At 40.5% G+C, this 18,717-nt stretch overlaps 1 protein-coding gene across 19 annotated transcripts in view; it reads right to left on the bottom strand.

Annotated features, from left to right (window-relative positions):
- Window positions 1-18,717, bottom strand: part of LOC147012901 (muscleblind-like protein 1) — a 236,258-nt gene that overhangs the window by 91,286 nt on the left and 126,255 nt on the right. For 13 of the 19 annotated variants that reach the window (XM_085854232.1, XM_085854220.1, XM_085854222.1 and 10 more), the window contains 4 exons: window positions 3,675-3,851; window positions 3,200-3,442; window positions 2,629-2,677; window positions 799-837 (listed from right to left, as the gene is read on the bottom strand). In XM_085854232.1, coding sequence (XP_085710358.1) covers window positions 799-837; window positions 2,629-2,677; window positions 3,200-3,442; window positions 3,675-3,851 — 508 coding nt within the window. Of the gene's footprint in view, window positions 1-798; window positions 838-2,628; window positions 2,678-3,199; window positions 3,443-3,674; window positions 3,852-7,062; window positions 7,087-18,717 lie in introns of those variants that run through there. The other 6 variants (XM_085854221.1, XM_085854223.1, XM_085854230.1 and 3 more) reach the window with 2 other exon arrangements.

Below are 18,717 nucleotides of genomic sequence, written 5' to 3'. Positions count from 1 at the left end.
AAATTAAAGAATATGGGTGCATATCTTCAATCTTATGACAAATTATTATTGAAATTGTGATTAGAGAAAGCTTGCCATTGATTTCAGTGGACTCATACTTTGGCACCACACTGTATCGACCCCCTCCCCCCTCGCTCTATTTATCTATTTTTATATATCATGAGAATTCCATTACAAATTTGGTTTGCTGGTTCCCATCATTGCCATGCCAAAGATCTAGTGCTATTATAGATGAGAGGAATTCACAATTTGCCTAGGATGGCCTCCATTTCAGCAAGGTACTGTGGCTTATACTTCAACATCCACAAGCAAATGTGAGAACATTGGACAGCCAGCTTAACATTCCATCCAAAGGGGGCATGTTTAGGCGGCATCTTCCGGCCTCATCATTAATCCATGGGGAAAAAAACAATTCGGATATTCTTTGTCTGGCCAGACATCTTTCTGCTGCTTCCTTCCTCACTTCTCAGTGCTTTCTCTTTTGTGTGATAATGATTTGGTGTATTCATGGGGGTGACACATTCGTCGCTTCACATCTGGATCCTCCACGTGATCATCCTTTAAAAACCTGCTGGAAAACTTGATCTCAATGTGAAAACCAAAACTGAATACCTTGTAGCTTAAAGGTTGCTTCATTTTTCTCTAATGACAACTTCAGGCCTCACAAAAGAACAATAATGAGGGGAAATGAGGGGTGAGGGTAGAGGAAAGTATCTCTTCATAATATAACAAATTTGGTCAAACAATGAAAAAGTATAACAAAGAATGAAATGAGAGAACTTGAAGCTGAAAACATACCAAGGTTGGTAGAACTTGGTGCCATGCAGAAGATTGAGCCTTTAGGACATGGATTTGGGGGAGAGGGGGGATGGGAGAGGGGTGGCAAGCGGGTTAGAGGAATGCAATTGGAGGATTGATTTATTCTGAAAAGAAGCACCACAACACTCTTGAGATGAGCCTGGATTTAAGATCGTCATAACATAAGATGAAGGACAGTCAATGGTTAAGGGCAGTATCGCAAATTATAATCGTGCATGGAGATATACAGGGTGTTTCAAAAAGGTGGACTATTTGAACAGCCTCATATTCTGTCATTTCTAATGCTGTACCATTCTTGCTTGCAGGTTATGGTGGTGGTCCTACATCAGGTCAGGTGGTAGGGTCAGTCAGACCCTACATCAACTATGGTATTCACAGTGGAACAAAAAGTGAAAATTGTGACTTTGTGGTTTGAAACCAAATCCTACGTGCAGGTGCGCTGATGATACCGTCAGTATTACAATGTTCACACCAGTAATGGACCTTCCCTAATGGGAGCATTCAGAAGTTTGTTGAGCACTTCCAAGCAGATGGAAGGTGAAAAATCAAAATGTAGGCAACAATGGCTGCTCACCAAATCTTCCCAAGGACCAAGGGAACATTGATCTTGTGAGAGATTGTACTCTAGAAAGTCCGAAGAAATCCCACCGTCGGCGTTCCCGAGAATTGGCGATCTCAGCCTCATCTGTGTGGCACATTCTCACTTCTGAACACAAGCTCTACCCCTACATCATATCTGGAAGGCATAAACTAACTCTGAATGACATGGCAATCACATGTGTGATTGCTTCAGTGACCGAATGGAAAGGTACCCAAATTGGATCAACTCCTTTTGGTTCAGTGATGAAGGAAGTTCAGCGATTTGAATGGGCCTATAAACAATCACAACAACATCTTCTGGGGTGCTGACCCTCCTGAGGAGGTGTCTGAGATGTCTCTCAAGGTCCCCAAGTCCACTTGCTTCTGTGCATTGAATGCCAGATGAGGTATGCTGGAACTGTATTGGTTCGAGGACGCCAATGGTAAGACCGTGACGGTCAACGGCGAGCGGTACCGTGAGGTATTACGCCGATTTCACGCTGATCTCGCTCAACTACAGTCTCCAAACCAACTCAGACTTGCATGGTTCATGCAGGACGGTACCCCATCGCACACTGCGGATGAAACCATCGACTTGCTCCACCAGCTGTTTGGAAATCATGTCATCAGCCTGGGCACGGGTGCTTGGTGGACGCCCCACAACTCGGATTTGAATCCATCGGCTTTTTTCTTTTGGGGCGCTGCTAAAGGTCAAGTTTTCCGCCAACAAACCTCAAACCCTGGCTTTCCTGAAGCAGGAGGTGGAGGACGACAGTCAGGCTACCACTCCAGCCACTTGCAGACGAGTTGTGGAGAAATTCGGAGTCAGGATCAAAGCCTGCTTGAACAGAGGTGGAGCACACATTGAAGATGTCAATTACAAGCAATACGAGTGATTTGAAAATGGAACGGGGGTGTACGTATGCTTTCCATGAACGTATCACTGAATTTGCTACCTCTTGTAATTTTTCTGCAATAAAACATCCAAATAGTCCACTTTTTTTGAAACACCCTGTACACACTAAATCTATATACAGATGTGTATGCATATGAATATGCAATGTTTGCAGACACAGAACAGATATAAGCTTCGCTTTCCTATCTCATAAAACTCTTTCAATCCTACCCTATGCGTACAGTATATATTAATGAAACAAAATTGTGGATGAATACAAAAGCCAATCAGGACATTGCGGGACAGCTTATGCAAAACATTATTCCAGCACATACCAGGATGCAGGAATGCTTGCTGTGGTACTGGCATGCCTCCCAGCACCTGCTGACATCACAAAGGATCACATTTAGAAAGGGATCAACAAGTATGGGACTTTCACTAATGTGCATTACACACTATCTTGTGAATCCACATTTTTATCACAACATGTATTTATAAAATTATGATGTTTATGCACTTGTATTATAGAAGCAACAATACGTAATTTTGTCTCCATCTGCACCCATCTCGACCTCTGCCCATCCACTCCTCGGCCCCTCATCTATTCTCCCCATTCCACCATCTTCCTCCATCCACTGCAATTAACTCTAAATGTGGCAATAAACCTTGCTATGAAAAACCGTAGCTTATTATATGACCGTGGAAGATTTAATGAACCGAGGATGAGTGATGGTGCGGATGTCAGGAACAATTTGACAAGTTCTGTAGTAATCATTCGTTGTTGACAAAAGAAGAAGTTATGACGTAAAACATGACGGTAAAAATCGACAGTGAGATAAAGCAATGCAGTGTCCAAGTTGAGATAATTTGGGGTGAGACAAAACCTCCTGCAGGTAAAGGCCTCACCATGGCGGATACGGCGGCTTGCTGCTGGCTCGCCTGATGCTGTGCCGCCTTCAGTTTGGCCTGCAGGTGTGCTGGCGGATGGAAATACTTGCATTTGTCACGTGAACATCGGCCCTTCATGTAGTCCATGCAAACGGTGACTGTGCTATCCGCTGGGTCGACCATCACGCTCTCGGCAGGGTGTGCGAAGCGGCATTCGGCTTCTCCGCGGCAGCAACTACCGCGTAGGAATTCTCTGCACACCTAAAGGCATAACCCCCAATACGAATATGGTAACACTACACCGGTGATTTTGATCCTGCCCCAGTTGATAAATAAAACTAATGTATAGTCAAAGTACAAAAATACATGTGCAAAACGACTAATTTTTCGTGAAAATGTGCATTATGCAAGCTCATTCAACGTGTGTAACCAGTACATGGTCCAGTACTACAAGGTGAACAATATGCAATGGTCTACACCCTGCAGCTCGTACCTCAAGGCGGTCTGCGCGTGGCATTTTGGGCACGTGAGCGATCTGCCCGGCGTTGGACACCATGACGGTGGCGGGTCCCGGGACCATGTCGGGATGAATGGTGTTACTTAATTGTGGAAAATATGGGTTGATGACGAGAGGTCCAGCTGCCAGCCCAGGAGCCATGGATAACATGGACTGCACACGGGGGTAAAATGAGGAATTTCAGGACAATACTCCAGATGGAGCCTTCCAAAAAGACAATTGCAGTTATAGGTGTTTAGCAGCTGAGGTCTGAAATCTCGACAATGGCTTCCAGGTAGTTAAACTCTTCTATCAGCCTTGACGCCTGCACAAAAATAACTGCTTTTGTAAAATGAATAAAAACCTGCTTTGACGACTGTAGTGTGTAAAACTACCTTGCTGTAAAGGAGTCACATAAAAACAACAACAAAACCACACAAAGCAATCCGAAGCAAATTGTGTGCGTAATTTACCGGTCATCATGCAAGGCAATCATGTTTTTGGTTACCATCAATGTTGTATTTGCGCAATGTCAGCGAGTTGGGAAACATTTTTGTTTGCTTCACAAGGATGTACAAAGAAACATAGACATGAGGAAGAGGTAATTTGGCCCATTATGCCTGTACGTTATCCATATCCCATTAAACTCATCTATCAATTTCCTTATGTTCAATGCAGCTAACACCATCTTCTCATTAACCGAATGTAATGTACCATTCACTTCTCCTGTGTGTATCATTAGTGTGTGTGTGTGTGTGTGTGTGTGTGTGTGTGTGTGTGTGTGTGTGTGTGTGTGTGTGTGTGTGTGTATTATTGATACTGCGGACATTCCTTTGTGGGGGCAGTGATGGCGCATAACATGCTCTTCAATCATTGCATAACACACACACACACACACACACACACACACACACACACACACACACACACACACACACACACACACACACACACACACACACACACACACACACACACACACACACACCTCAAAAAGACAATTTAAGCCATACCATGGGGAACATAGCAAATGTCAGAAGAAAAGTGAAGCAAGGAGAGAGAAATAAACAGACATAAACACTTAGAAAAGAGCAGCTGAAAGTGGTAAAGCTCCCCAGAGCATGAGGCCTTGAGTAAAGCACATACCATGGCCGTTCTCAGCTGAGTCTGTGCGCTAATCTACGAAGGACACCACATCATCAGCGCTTCCCTCTGAATTTCCCTCTGAATGATGCAACCCACAGTCAATTGATACAGTTTGCAGATGGACGAATGAACCACGAAAAATACTGGAGCTTTGTAGTTGATGGGGCCTCAGGGGTCTAACGGTTCTAATAGGGTCAATAGGCTTTAAAGGGTCTTAGGAGTCTTAATGGATCTTAGGGGTCAAAGGGTCTTAGGGGTAATCGGGGTCTTTGAGGTTATAAAGGGTATTCAGGTTATAGAAGGTCTTAAGGGCCTTAGGGTTATAAAGGGTCTTAAAAGTGTCTTCAGGATCTAAAGGATATTAGGGGTCTTTAAGTGTTGAAGGGTTCTAAAGGGTGTAAAGGTTTAAATGGTATAAAGGATCTTAAAAGGTCCAAAGGGTATAAAAGATTGAAAAGCATATAAAGGGTTCTCAAAGGTATAAGGGTTCTAAAGGTCTACATGTCTAAAAGGTATGCCCCAATAGTGTGTAATTATATTAATAAACGTAATAGGTGTAATCAAGCTCCGATGATATATAATTAATAAATACATGTACTCACGGTCCAGTAACATTTAAATAGTACGTAATTAACAGACATCGCAGGGTACCCGTCTCCAACGGGTCCACAGATGTGTCACCTCAAATGAGTAATTTTTTGAGTGTGTATTGGTATAAATGGAAATTCAACATTCCTTGATGATGGGGACCGTGACACGTGGTACATGTTTACCATATACATAATGGCAGTCTGCTCAGAAAAAGAACTATCGTGTGAATAAAAATTGCAAATACACTGACATTTCATGTCAGATTGTTTTGTCAATGGTCGATCGTGCCAATTGCCCACCCACGCAGGATAGGGTTGCTCGCCAAATTCGATCTACCTGGTCGACGAATGGTCGACCAAGCGATCGTACCTCGCCGCAGGTCGACTCCGGACACGAGCCGCTTGGGCGGCCCGTTCCGTACTATAGGGATAACCGAGCGGTGTTATCCTCGACCTGGACGGTTCAGATTAATTACCGGGATCTTGCACCCGCTACCAACCCTTTACGTGAAGCAGGATGGAGAGTCAATGGAGAAAAGACAAAGTGAAACGGGCACAGTTCAACAAGCAAGCATTTTATTACGTGACACACGGAAAGCACGTATATACAGCCATAAACAAAAAAGCAAATGCACATATAACAACCAAAACAAAAGTAACAATGCAGAGCTACGACCGAATACGCGTACACACGGCAACACTTAAACAGTTCTACTTTAGCCAGACTGGCGCCACCCACGGACATTCACACCAAAACCCCAAAGAAAAGAAAGAAAGAAGTCACGACTTCCCTTTTGTGTCTGGTGAGTCCCTCTCCCGCGACCGTCAGCGTGGTCGCGCCTGGCCCTGACCTCTCTCGCGGCCGGCGAACCCTCTCCGGAACTCCCCGTCCAGACGCACAGGTAAACCTCGCAACGGGTGCTGCCGCGTCCCCCGTCCGTGCCTCTGTGACAGGGCCGCTCGCCAAGGCGTGGGCGCAGGACCTCTTCCCGAAGACCAACCAGACCACCAGCCAAGACGACCAAGAAGAGGTGGAAGTGGAAGCGCTCAAGAGGAAGAGGCGAAAAAAGGAAGCTCTAGCGCGCCCGCCCGTGTCCGTCTTTTATCGCGCGGGGCTCCGCCCTTCGCCCCGCCCCGTTCCCGGCTGCACCTTCCTTCGAGAGGGTTCCTGGAAAGGGCGTTCCCTCACGCTTTCCCTCCACCCCGCTCCGTCCGGGGGCCGGGGGAGTCAGTTTTTGGCTCATCGGCCAGAGAATTATTCCCCCAAAAAGAGGCCCCCACCTTTTCTCACCTTTGACCCCCGGCTCGGATCGCACCTCCCCCACACTGAGCGCGGAGAACTCAACCGGGAGAAACAGGCGGGAAAACCTGCGCATCCTCGCAGTTCCCTCCTTTGCGCCTTTGTTTGCCGTTCGGAAGCGGACATAGTGGCGAAGATGTGGTAGCGTAGATGGTGGCGGTGGCGTGGTTGCAGTGTGGTTGGCGCTGTGATGGGGATGGCGTGGTTGTTGAAATGTTGTGTGTTTGAAATAAAAGATAGAAAAAGAAAAACGCCTAACTCAAAGGATCGCAGGCTGAATGGATCACATGAATTCCCTCTATACAACGGGTTTGGGCTAACTACACATGTACCTATGAAGATATCTCACCTGAGGGTCCTGAATGGTGGTTTGTGAATTTCCACAGCCGTAACAATACCATCCTATGTAAATACCACACGATGTAATTACCACACTATGTAAATATCATACAACGTAAATACCGTACTACGTAAATACTGCACAACATAAATACAGCCCTAAGAAAATACTGTACTACGTAAATACTGCACAACATAAATACAGCCCAAAGAAAATACTGTACTACGTAAATATAGTACCATGTAAGGCCTAAGTCACATTTGCCACGGCGGCCATGGGATCTCCAAAATCTACGGCCACTAGCAATTATACGGTAGCTACAGTATTTCTACGGTCACACAATGTAGCAGTCACATATGTTTTTATTTTTCGGGGAGCCGCACGGCGTATTTAGAAATTGTGGAGACCGAAAACGTGGGGTTGCCGTACGGTCTTTGACTTGATGTCGCACGGTGACCTTAAGGGGGCCCTGCGGCGGCCATAGAATTTTCAAGGCAGACGCAAGGCGACCGCAGGGGGGCCCGAAGGCGAACGTGCAGCCAGACGGACGGTAACGAGTGGGTTCATTTTTTTTAACCAGTTTTTTTTTTCGGCTTGTCGAATTGCTACGGCGAACGTAGAAATGAAAAAAGTTATAACTCCGCGTTATAATTCCACGGCGACCCCTACGGCCTGTAAAAGATAGCCAAACGGCATAGGGCCACCCTGAGTCCACCGCAGAAACTCTGTGGCCGCTGCACATTTCTGTCAATTCAGAGGGCGTATGGCCACCGTATCCTCGCCGTAGAGAAAATGTGACTTAGGCCTAAATACCGAACTACGGAAATGCAATACTATGTACATAGAGCATTAGATAAATACCATACAATGTAAATACCACACTACATAAATACCATAATACATAAATAGTGTACTACATAAATACCATATTACTTAAAAACCATTCTTTGTCAATACCACACCATGTCATTTTTAAAAATCATTTATTGATATTAACCCTAAACAAGGCCGAGAGCCACAAAATGTGTAAGGCTGAGACATCATGAGAGCCAATAAGTTTTTTGAATTTCCAAGCCCAAGTTTCAATTTAGCACTGTATATCTTCTTCACGATGAACCTATCAACTTTTCCTCTCCAGGTTGTATTTTGTATCCAAGACAAATTAATCATACATTTGTCGATCTGCTTCGTGTTTTTCTTCCAATGTTGTGCTATTTCCTTAATCAATATCGTGCTTCCAACACACTTCATCAACTCTGTTTTAAGGTTTAGACCAAGGTTTAGGATTGTTCGCCTCATCTAATCTTTTATCCAAGTTTGTTCCTGGACCACAGAAAGAATACCCTGGTAGATGTAATTCCCCTCGGATTCCAGTTGTAAATTTGCTTCCTGATAAAAAACTTTTGTATATCTCGCCCACGTTTTTGTTTGGTGATGAATTTACTCTTTTTAGAACCACACACTGAATATATGCCTTTTTGTATAATCCTATTATTTTTAATTTCAACATACAATATATTTTTAGTGTTGGTTTTCCTTTTACATTTGAGACAATCACTCATTTATTTATGAGAAAAAAATCCCACAGAGTGCAAAAACCTTTTTAGTTTCCAACATATACATTTGAATCTTAATTTTTAAAATATAAAGAATCCTAAGAAATGTCTTCACTGTCTCCTCCATTTATTGAAGAAAAAAAATGTTAAACTTTAACCAAAGTTAATGATACCAACATCGTCAATAATATAAACTTTTCCTTCTTTCTCGTCTTTATCTCCACTTTCTCGTTAAAATCTTCTCCCTGAAATCGCTGTTAATACTCTTGATGCATATACTTTTGCGAGACTTGTCAATTCTTTGTTTTCCTCCTCAGTGTGTTGAGATCGATTTATTTTGTGTAATACCTCTAATCTATTTTTAATCTCACTGGTTTTCACATTTTTATATTTATTCATTCTCTCTCTTTCCTCCTTCTGGGTCCTCCCTCTCTCTTTTCTCCCTTGCCTCCTCCTCTCTCTTCTCCCTTGCCTCCTCCTCTCTCTTCTCCCTTGCCTCCTCCTCTCTCTTCTCCCTTGCCTCCTCCTCTCTCTTCTCCCTTGCCTCCTCCTCTCTCTTCTCCCTTGCCTCCTCCTCTCTCTTCTCCCTTGCCTCCTCCTCTCTCTTCTCCCTTGCCTCCTCCTCTCTCTTCTTGCTTGCCTCCTCCTCTTCTGCCTCATTTTCTTCAACTCCTTCCTCATCCCTTACTACCCTTGAACTATTTTAACCCCATAGAATATCATACATATATTCATCTGGATTTCTTGATATTCCTGTTTCCAAAAATCTTATTTTTTTTTACAACAGGAAACCAATAAAATTTCTTCTGAATTTCTAAAAGAGCCTTGTTTTTTCTCAAGTTTAAAACCTTTTCATTATTTAATATTTTAGTTAAATCCAAACCTGTTGGTTGAGCAACATCAGTATAAAGCCAATCTTTTATTGAAAATACCCCATTCTTATGTTGTAGAACATATTTATTAAAATACTGAATACCCTTTTCTTGAAGGTATGCTTGGACACAGAAATGATAATTTTCTTGAAGCATTCTTGCTGTCATTTATGTATCAGAAATATATGGCAGATTAATATGATGACAGGTAATACCTCCCCATCTTCCCATTGTTGAATCATTTTGTATTCCCTTACTTACAAAATAAAATCCTATTCTTTGTGTTTTCATGATATAAACGATGGCTAAACCATTGTGGATTTTAGGATTATTCAATTAATTTATTTGTTGTTTGCTAATTGTGCTTCCACAAATCTCATTCTCAGCATCAAGTGGATACTATTCTTCCTTTCCAGACTGATTTATTTCTTCCAGGTCTCCTAGGTTTATTTTAAATGACCAATTTTACCCTAAATCATGAATATCATATCCCCAATGTTCTATTCTCAAGCAAACGATACGCCCTTCTTTATAAAATTTTATTTCAATTGGAACTGTAAATTCTGTTTGACCCAGAGATAAAATCAACACTTCTGTATCTTTGGAATACACAGCCATTTTATTTCGGGATATGTATATATTGTGATAAATCACTCAATCTCACCAAGTCATTTTTCTCAGTCGGGCTGGGATAATTTATTAATTTATAAGCATTTTTCATATTAAGATTTTTTTGTTATGCTATATTTTTGTCGTTCAGCCTGTGCTTTTGTGTAATAATTTTATAAATCAATATCCAGTTCTTGGGATACACCAAAGGTAGAACCATCTTTTCCAACATAAATCATTTGTATTAGTTTTAAAATAACATCATAATTTTTTTATTTTTGTTGAGTTGAAATAACACATATAGACATAATTGACAACAACACTTGGAATTTAATTATTTGATTTGAAATGTTTGATAAACACCATTCTGTATGAATTTCATGACTTCACCAGGTGGTGGAAGATCATAACTATTAAAATAATATTTAACCTGATTATTATAAATACAAACCCAATGAGAACCATTTTCACGATGATCTTCTAAATTCATAAAAATATTCTTTGTATATTTAGACAAGTTTTTTCACTCATCTCTCATACAAATAACCACATTATCAATTTTTAATTTCCTACAATGTTTGACAAGTTCTACATTTGATGTTGTATCCTTACCAAATTTTTAAACCACTTATCAATGCTTATTTATTTATGAGAAAGATATAATCCATTACCCCTTTTGGTTAATTTTACACCTGCTTGTGCAATACAAGAGAGCATGTCTCGAACTAACAATCTTGCTTTATCAGGAAGGCTTTCAAGTTTTTCAGCAAAATCTACAATTACACCACTTCCACAAATTTGTTTCTCCAACTCTTTGTGATGCCTTTCCAACTATTTTTGAGCCTTCCTTTCGTTGGCGGTTTTCACCGCTGCTGAAATACCGACGTCAATGCTCAAGCCACACATAAACCAGCAAATAAAGGAGTTAGAAATGGCATAAATCCTCTACTTGTCTCTCTTATTGAATATTTCTTCATCATTGGTTTTGACATTTTAATTTTAAGTGAGATTTTCACCTGTTCAACTGTTTCACCTATCGTTCAAGATTTTCACCTGTTCTCTTATGAGCAAAACATCAATTCTTACTGCTTCTTTTCTCTGAATTGTATTAATGCTAATCATACAAGACTTTTGATTTTGAATACAAGATGCTAGTTTATTAAGATTGATTTGTCTAACATATTCCCCAGTTGGCACTTTACTATTCATTTATTTTTCAAAAAATTATGTGAGACTAATCATAACACCATTATCTGTATTAATCTGTAATTCTGTTTCTTCCAAAAGCAAACAATATGTATCAACTTCTTCACTCTCCTCTTTCAATGTAAAGGGAAGTATCCACTTGATTAGACTTTATAATTTCCATTTGAGTGCTCAGGTCAATCGCATAGATTGTATGTTGGCTTGTAAGTGCAACCATATCTAAACTTGGTTCATTACTTCCATTGCTTTAACACACCTTTTGGTAAGGGCCCTGTCACACCTTGACGTTTTAGCCAGCAATGGCAACGTATAAAAATGTATGTAAAACGTTGGCGTACGCTGATTGATGTTTTTTTTTAAGTTTTGGGCATATTCATAACGAGTTGGTCGTATGCATAACATATTAGTAACGGGCACAGAACGTTTCGTTGTGTTATTGATAACTTTTACCAATGGATGCTTAGCCTGTTGTCGGCATTCACAACCTATGCCCAACGATAGTTTAACTTACGCATAGCGCGCTAAACGTATCGCGGCGAACTCGTGGCATAGCCTGTTAAGAACCTGCCGGACGCCGATTTAAATCATAACCGCCTGAGAATTTGAAGTGTCAACATCGCAGTCACACCTTGACGATTTTGCCAGCGTATGCCGGCCTATGAAAAATGTGTCTAAAACACTAGGTGCACGTCAAATACGGTACAGGTAAGTTGTGTATACGTTAAGAGTAGGCTGGAAAACAATGAAGTATGCTGTCATATTACGTGGTACGTGTAATGCGTCATGAAATTTCAAGCATGTTGAAAATTTTACGACGTACTCGGCGTATGGCTCACACGTTCCGCATGCATTGTCATATGTTCCTGGCACGCTCCGCGAACGTTTACACACGACGGACACACGTTACTTGTAGGTTACTCATAAGTCGAAATACGTCAAGGTAATATTTAACATATCCGCAACCTAATTTTCAACCAATGGGTAACGTCCTTTTAACCTATGAGTAACGTGCTCTGAACCTATGTTTAACGTGCTTGAAACCTATGAGTAACGTGCATTGAACCTATTTGTAACTTGCCTTGAAGCAATGACTAGCGTGCTATGAACCTATGATTAACGTGCGTTTAACCGATGTATAGCATGCTTTGAACCTAAGTATAATGTGCTTCTAACCTTTGAGTAACATGCTATGAACCTATGTGTAACGTATCTAAAACGCACATTATCGTATGTAGACGAATTAGATTGACGTCTTCCGGACGACCACAGCACTTACTGAATGTGTTTCTAACTTACATCTACCGTGTAATGGCGTATTGGCAGCGTTAAGGGGAATTGGTATATACAAATGGGCTTCACAAGAGGAACCCATCATTGTTCCAGACTCCATGTTGAGTAGATGTCAATGCCAGTAGTATCAGTCGTAGTAATACTATTAGCAGTAGTTGGTGTGTGTGACAGTAGTAATACTATTAGCAGTAGTTGGTGTGTGTGACAGTAGTAATAGTAGTAGCATTGGTAGTAGTCTTATGTCTATGTCAGTAGTAGTATTTGAGCGTGATGGGGAGGGTGTGGGTGATGATGGATCCTCTTATCGTCCACGAATAGGAGACTAGTTTGCACCATTGTTCGATGTTCTTTTCGGCAAATTTTTTTTTCCTCATTCCCACGATGAAATATTTCTTTGTTTTACTTCGTAAAGTATTAAAAACGACTTTGACAAATGCATAATGTACGAGTAACGAACACAGAACGCTTCGATAACTTATAGATAAGTTATACCAACGATTGTTTATCGTGTTTTAGTCGTCCACAACCTATGCCCAACGATAGTCTAGCGTATGCATAGCGTAATAATTCCCAAGCACGTTATTCTTAGGTTATAAATAAGTCACGGGTACCCTAAACATTACTTTGATGTGTTTCGACGTATGAGGAACTTTCAAGTAACGTGTTGCGAAGTGTGAACAACGTTCGTGTAGCGTGCTTACAAAACGTTACTCATAGGTTAGAAATAAGTTTCGGGTACGTGAATGTTGCCTCTACGTGTTTCGACTTATGAGTAACATACAATTAACGTGTGTCAAAGATCGCATAACGTGCCTACAACTTATGGCCAGCGTAGCGGAACGTGTGAGCCAAACGCCGAGCACGTCGTAAAATTTCAAGCATGCAAAATTTTTTGGACAACTAAAAAGTACAACGTTTTAAACCAGCGTAATACGACCTATGGTAGTGTTTTTCAGCGTGCACCTAAAGGCCCGGTCACACCTTGACGTTTTAGCCAACGTATGCCGATTTTTGAATTTTTTTTCTAAAACGCTGGCACACGTTGAATACGTTATGGGTAAGTTTTGATAACATTGAGAGCACGCTGAAAAACACTGCCATACGTCGTTGTACATTGGCTTTAAACGTTGTACTTTTTGGTTGTCCTCAAATTTTTTCATGCTTGAAATTTCACGACGTATACCGGCGTATGACTCACACTTTCCGCTACGCTGGCCCCAGGTTGTATGCACGGTCTGCGATCGTTGACAGACGTCAACACATGCTACTTGTAAGTTAATCATAAGTTGAGACACGCCGAGGTAATGTTTAGCGTACCCGAAACTTATTTCTAACCTATGATTAACGTGTTGTTGGCACGTTACGCGATCGTTGCCACACATCGACAGACGTTACTTTTAAGTTACTCATAGGCTGAAAGACGTCGGTATAATGGATCGTCCTTGCGTCAGCGTCCACGGCCACGGCCAGGACACTTATTTGCAGCATTCTTCAAACTTTTCTTTGGCATGACGAGGATGTTCACACTTCGATGTCCAGCTTGGCTATGATTCCAATTGTCCATCGGCAGCGTCTATTTAAAATAGTCGAGTTTGAGCGTTTTAACACGTTCAGAAGAAACGCTTCAAATTTCCAAACCCCAGCGTCAAAAAACAAAGGCGAGTGACAGCAATTTAAATCGTTCATTGTAAACAATGAAAATAGCTGAGTGGTACCGTTTAAAAGTCGTTGAGTGTAAAAAAATCCAATTGTTGAGCGCAAGCGTCTACTTTCAATAGTGGAGATGCAGCCATTTAAATCGTTGAGTTTATCATTTAAATCGTTAAATCGTTAAACGCAAGGACGATCCATCATAACCCACACCCTCCCCCTCACACTCACCTACTACTGCCAACATGAACAAACTACTACTAATACTAATACTAATACTGATACTGTTACTGCTGACATGGACATCGACTCAAAAAGGACTCGAAAACACTGTTGGGTTCCCCTTTTATGAGCAGCATTTTTACATACCAATTCCCAAAACCGCTGGGAACACGTCTTTATATGGCAGTTGTAAGCTAGAAACACTTTAATTTATTTTTTTTGTCGACCGGAAGACGTCATTGGAATACGTCTACATACGTCGATGTGTGTTGGGACTACATAAAGAATTGGTTCAAAGCACGTCAAACATAAGTTAGAAATAAGTTTCGCGTAAAAAAGACATTACCGCGACGTGTTTCGACTTATGAGTAGCTTATAAGTAGCCTTTGTGGACGTGTGTAAGCATCCACATATCGTGTGTACAACCTATCCCCATCGCATGCGGAGCGTGTGTCATACGCCAAGTACGTCGTAAAATTTTGAACATGTTTAAAATTTCTTGACGTACTCTACTTACTACGACGTATGATAGCGTACTTTAGCATTGTACTCACGTATACCAAACTTACTCATACCGTATTTGACGTGCCCCAACGTTTTAGACACATTTTTCTTACGTCGGCATACGCTGGCAAGATCGCCAAGGTGTGACCGCGATGTTGACACTTCCATTTCTACGGCAGTTATGATTCGAATCGTTGTGCATCAGCCTTTTAATAGGCTACGTCACGACATCGTCGGCGATGCGTGCAACGCGCTATGCCTAAGTTAGACTCGTTGGGCATCGGTTGTGTAGGCCGACAACAGGTTCAGCATTCGTTGGTATAAGTTATCTATAACACAACGAAACGTTCTGTGTCCGTTACCAATGCGTTATACATAAGACCAAGTCGCTATGAATACGTCCGAATCTTTAAAAAAAAACATCAAAAGTTCAACGTAAGCCAGCGTTTTACATACATTTTAATACGTTGCCATCGCTGGCTAAAACGTCAAGGTGTGACCGGGCCTTAACATACACATACCGTACCCATAACGTATTCGACGTCTGCCAGCGTTTTAGACAAATTTTTCATAAATCGGCATACGCTGGCTAAATCGTCAAGGTGTGAAAGCCCCTTAAGACTTGTATGCTTCAACATAATAATTTTTTTCCCAATCAATTTCCAATCTATCTCATGGATAAAATGTTCCACCCAGAGAAATGCGAAGTTGTTTCACCTTAGCATTATCACTCAATGCATTATTCTTACTAGTAGCAGTATCTCCATCTGTTTTCTTAAAAATGAGCCATAGGCATATCATGACTTTCCTTCCAGAACACCAAAATTCCATGTGTAAGTGGTTTGGTTCAGTTCAACGTGTTGACATTTTCTTTCAAGGTATGATACATTTAGTGGTTTCTTTGAGTGAAGTATTTTATTCAACATCTCTGCTGTTTTAAGATTAGGAGTAAATTCACTAATATACCAACTCATTTAATTAATAACAAATTAATTTTGATCACCAAAAGCATTAGCAGCACCGAAAAGCAATCTATTATCATTATCATTCCTTTGTAGTTGAAATCTAATTTTAAGTCCATACAGAACTTTACCACAATCACAAGATCCAAATATACCTTGAAGAGGAACTGCCACGGTAAAACTATTAACTGCTTTTGTATTCCCATTATACATTGCCTTTCTTTGACTATAACCAGGGTCTGTGTTTGTTCCCGTTGCCATATCAGGAATAAAATCTTTGACCGCCCCCTTTCCCATTCTATCACGAAATGAATAGAGTGTAAATTTCATCATTTCAGATGTAGCAGAGATATAAACAACCGCTTCAACGTCTTGTGTTCCAAAATACAAACGAACATCATCAAACAATTTCCAGAAGAAATCATTTACGAGTGTAGCGTTTGTGTTACTCCCAGCCTTAGTGATTGTAAATTTACACAACAAGAACCTATCGGCTAGATTGAAATAAGTTTATTGAATATTTATTTCAAAACTTTTTGCTCCATTTGTATTCTAGTCTGTTCCCGTTATGGCATTTACCTTGAAGTAGTCTTCATTTTTAGGAGAGTTTGAGATGATAATGGTATCCAAATCATATATACTATCATTTGCTTCCATACTTGTATTTATTTAGTAAAAAAAAAAAAATAAGATGCTAAAACTTTTGAAACCCTGACCCAAGTATTTGAATTATTTTCTGTCGTTCTACCAAACGGAACCACCGATCTGGATTTCAGGCTTATTTGCCATCATCAGGATGGCATACCAATAAATATCTCACCAATGATGACCACATTCGTCATTTATACATCAGATGCATCCTGACTGTTCAATATTTATCGGTATGCCATCCTGATGAGGGCAAATAAGCCCGAAATCCGGATCGGTGGTTATGTTTGATGTTTAACTGATGATGACCATATAATCTGTCTGTTTGACAGTCCGGGCTGAGGCCTCTGTGTTGGAGGCGACACTTTGGTGTGGACTGCGTTCAATGGGGATCGCGGAGTGCTCGTCACACTCCACACATATCGATTTGTTTTTCGATTTTCGTTTCGATTTTCCCGCCAATCACATCACGTGCCTTCTGGTTGAATGATTCACAGGAACAATTGCCTGGGTGGCAGACGGTTGGTTGTCATGTGCGGATTATGCGGTTTTACTGTGTGAGACATAATCCGTGGATCTGCTCACCATAACAGTCAGGATGTGCGTCTGATATACATACACACATACTTCTCCCAGCTGAGATTAGGGGAGATATCAAGACAGAGTACGCACAGGTCTGATACTTCTGGCAAGATCATAGGACCCACGTGCATAGGAGGAAAAGACCTGTCTCTAGAGATATTCTAGAAAGAGACAGGGATAGCAATTTAGTCTTCTTGGCATTGAAAGTTACCAGCTAATTGTGACTCTACTTCACCATGTTCTCCAAATCATTGTTACCTCTGCCCACCAAAAATGGACGGAGGTTATGTTTTCACCCATGTCTGCTTGTGTGCAGGATAACTCAAAAAGTTGTGGACGGATTTGGTGGGTGGGTTGATATTGATAAGACCTTTGTGAAGATCCGGATCCGGATCCAGATACGACAATTTTTTTTATTATTAAAAGCGATTCTTCACCATTGAGAGATAGGGCCAAAAATGAAATATAGCACAATATCTCCAAAAGTTATGGATGGATTCAGATAAAATTTGGTTGTCAGGTTGGATGTATGACAAGGATGAATTAATTAGATTTTGGTAAAGATCTGAATTCGGATCTGGATGGAGGTGTGCGCTCTACCGAGTGCCTTTCTGGAGACCTCAGGGTAGGAGGTGATGCTTTGGTGTAGGACTATGTCCAATGGGAATTGGGGGAGTGCTCGTCGCACTCCAAATGTTTTGATTTACTCAACGATCACTTCACGTGCCTTCTGGTTGAATGGTTTGCATTAGCGGGAACAATTGTGTGGGTGGCAGACGGATGGTTGCTCTTTGCAGATTATGCAGTTTTACCGTGTGAGACATAATCTGTGGTGATGTTTTAGCCTGGTATTGGCTTAAACGTTAGGGTGGTGGCTTGGGATCCTCAGGTCCTGAGTTCAAGCCCCATTGGCCACTGATTTAACACCAGGGGGTGACTCAGCCTGCCATCCTTCTGAGGTCAGCGAAATGAGTACCAGTGTAGCAGCCGAAAGGCTGCACACAAAGGGAAAGGGGTATTGATGGATTGATTAAATCTGGTTTGGTGTGGTGCAGGCATGATGGGCCGAATGGCCTCCTGCACCTTAATTTCTTGTAAATTCCTTGTAAATAACAGTCAGGAGGTCCGTCTGATTGATATATATATATATCAATATCAATATCAATATCAATATCAATATATATATATATATATATATATATATATATATATATATCAATATATATCAATATATATCAATATATATATATATATATATATATATATATATATATATATATATATATATATATATATATATATATATATATATATATATATATATATATATATATATATATATATATATATATATATATATATATCAATATATATATCAATATATATATATATATATATATATATATATATATATATATATATATATATATATATATATATATATATATATATATATATATATATATATATATATATATATATATATATATATATATATATATATATATATATATATATCAATATATATATATATATCAATATATATATATATATATATATATA

Source organism: Eptatretus burgeri, chromosome 14, assembly GCF_056783735.1.
Source record: "Eptatretus burgeri isolate ZD-2024b chromosome 14, Ebu_testis_v1, whole genome shotgun sequence".
Taxonomy (NCBI): Eukaryota; Metazoa; Chordata; class Myxini; order Myxiniformes; family Myxinidae; genus Eptatretus; species Eptatretus burgeri.
The sequence above is the reverse complement of the archived record's forward strand: the minus strand, read 5'-3'. Positions and strand labels throughout refer to the sequence as shown.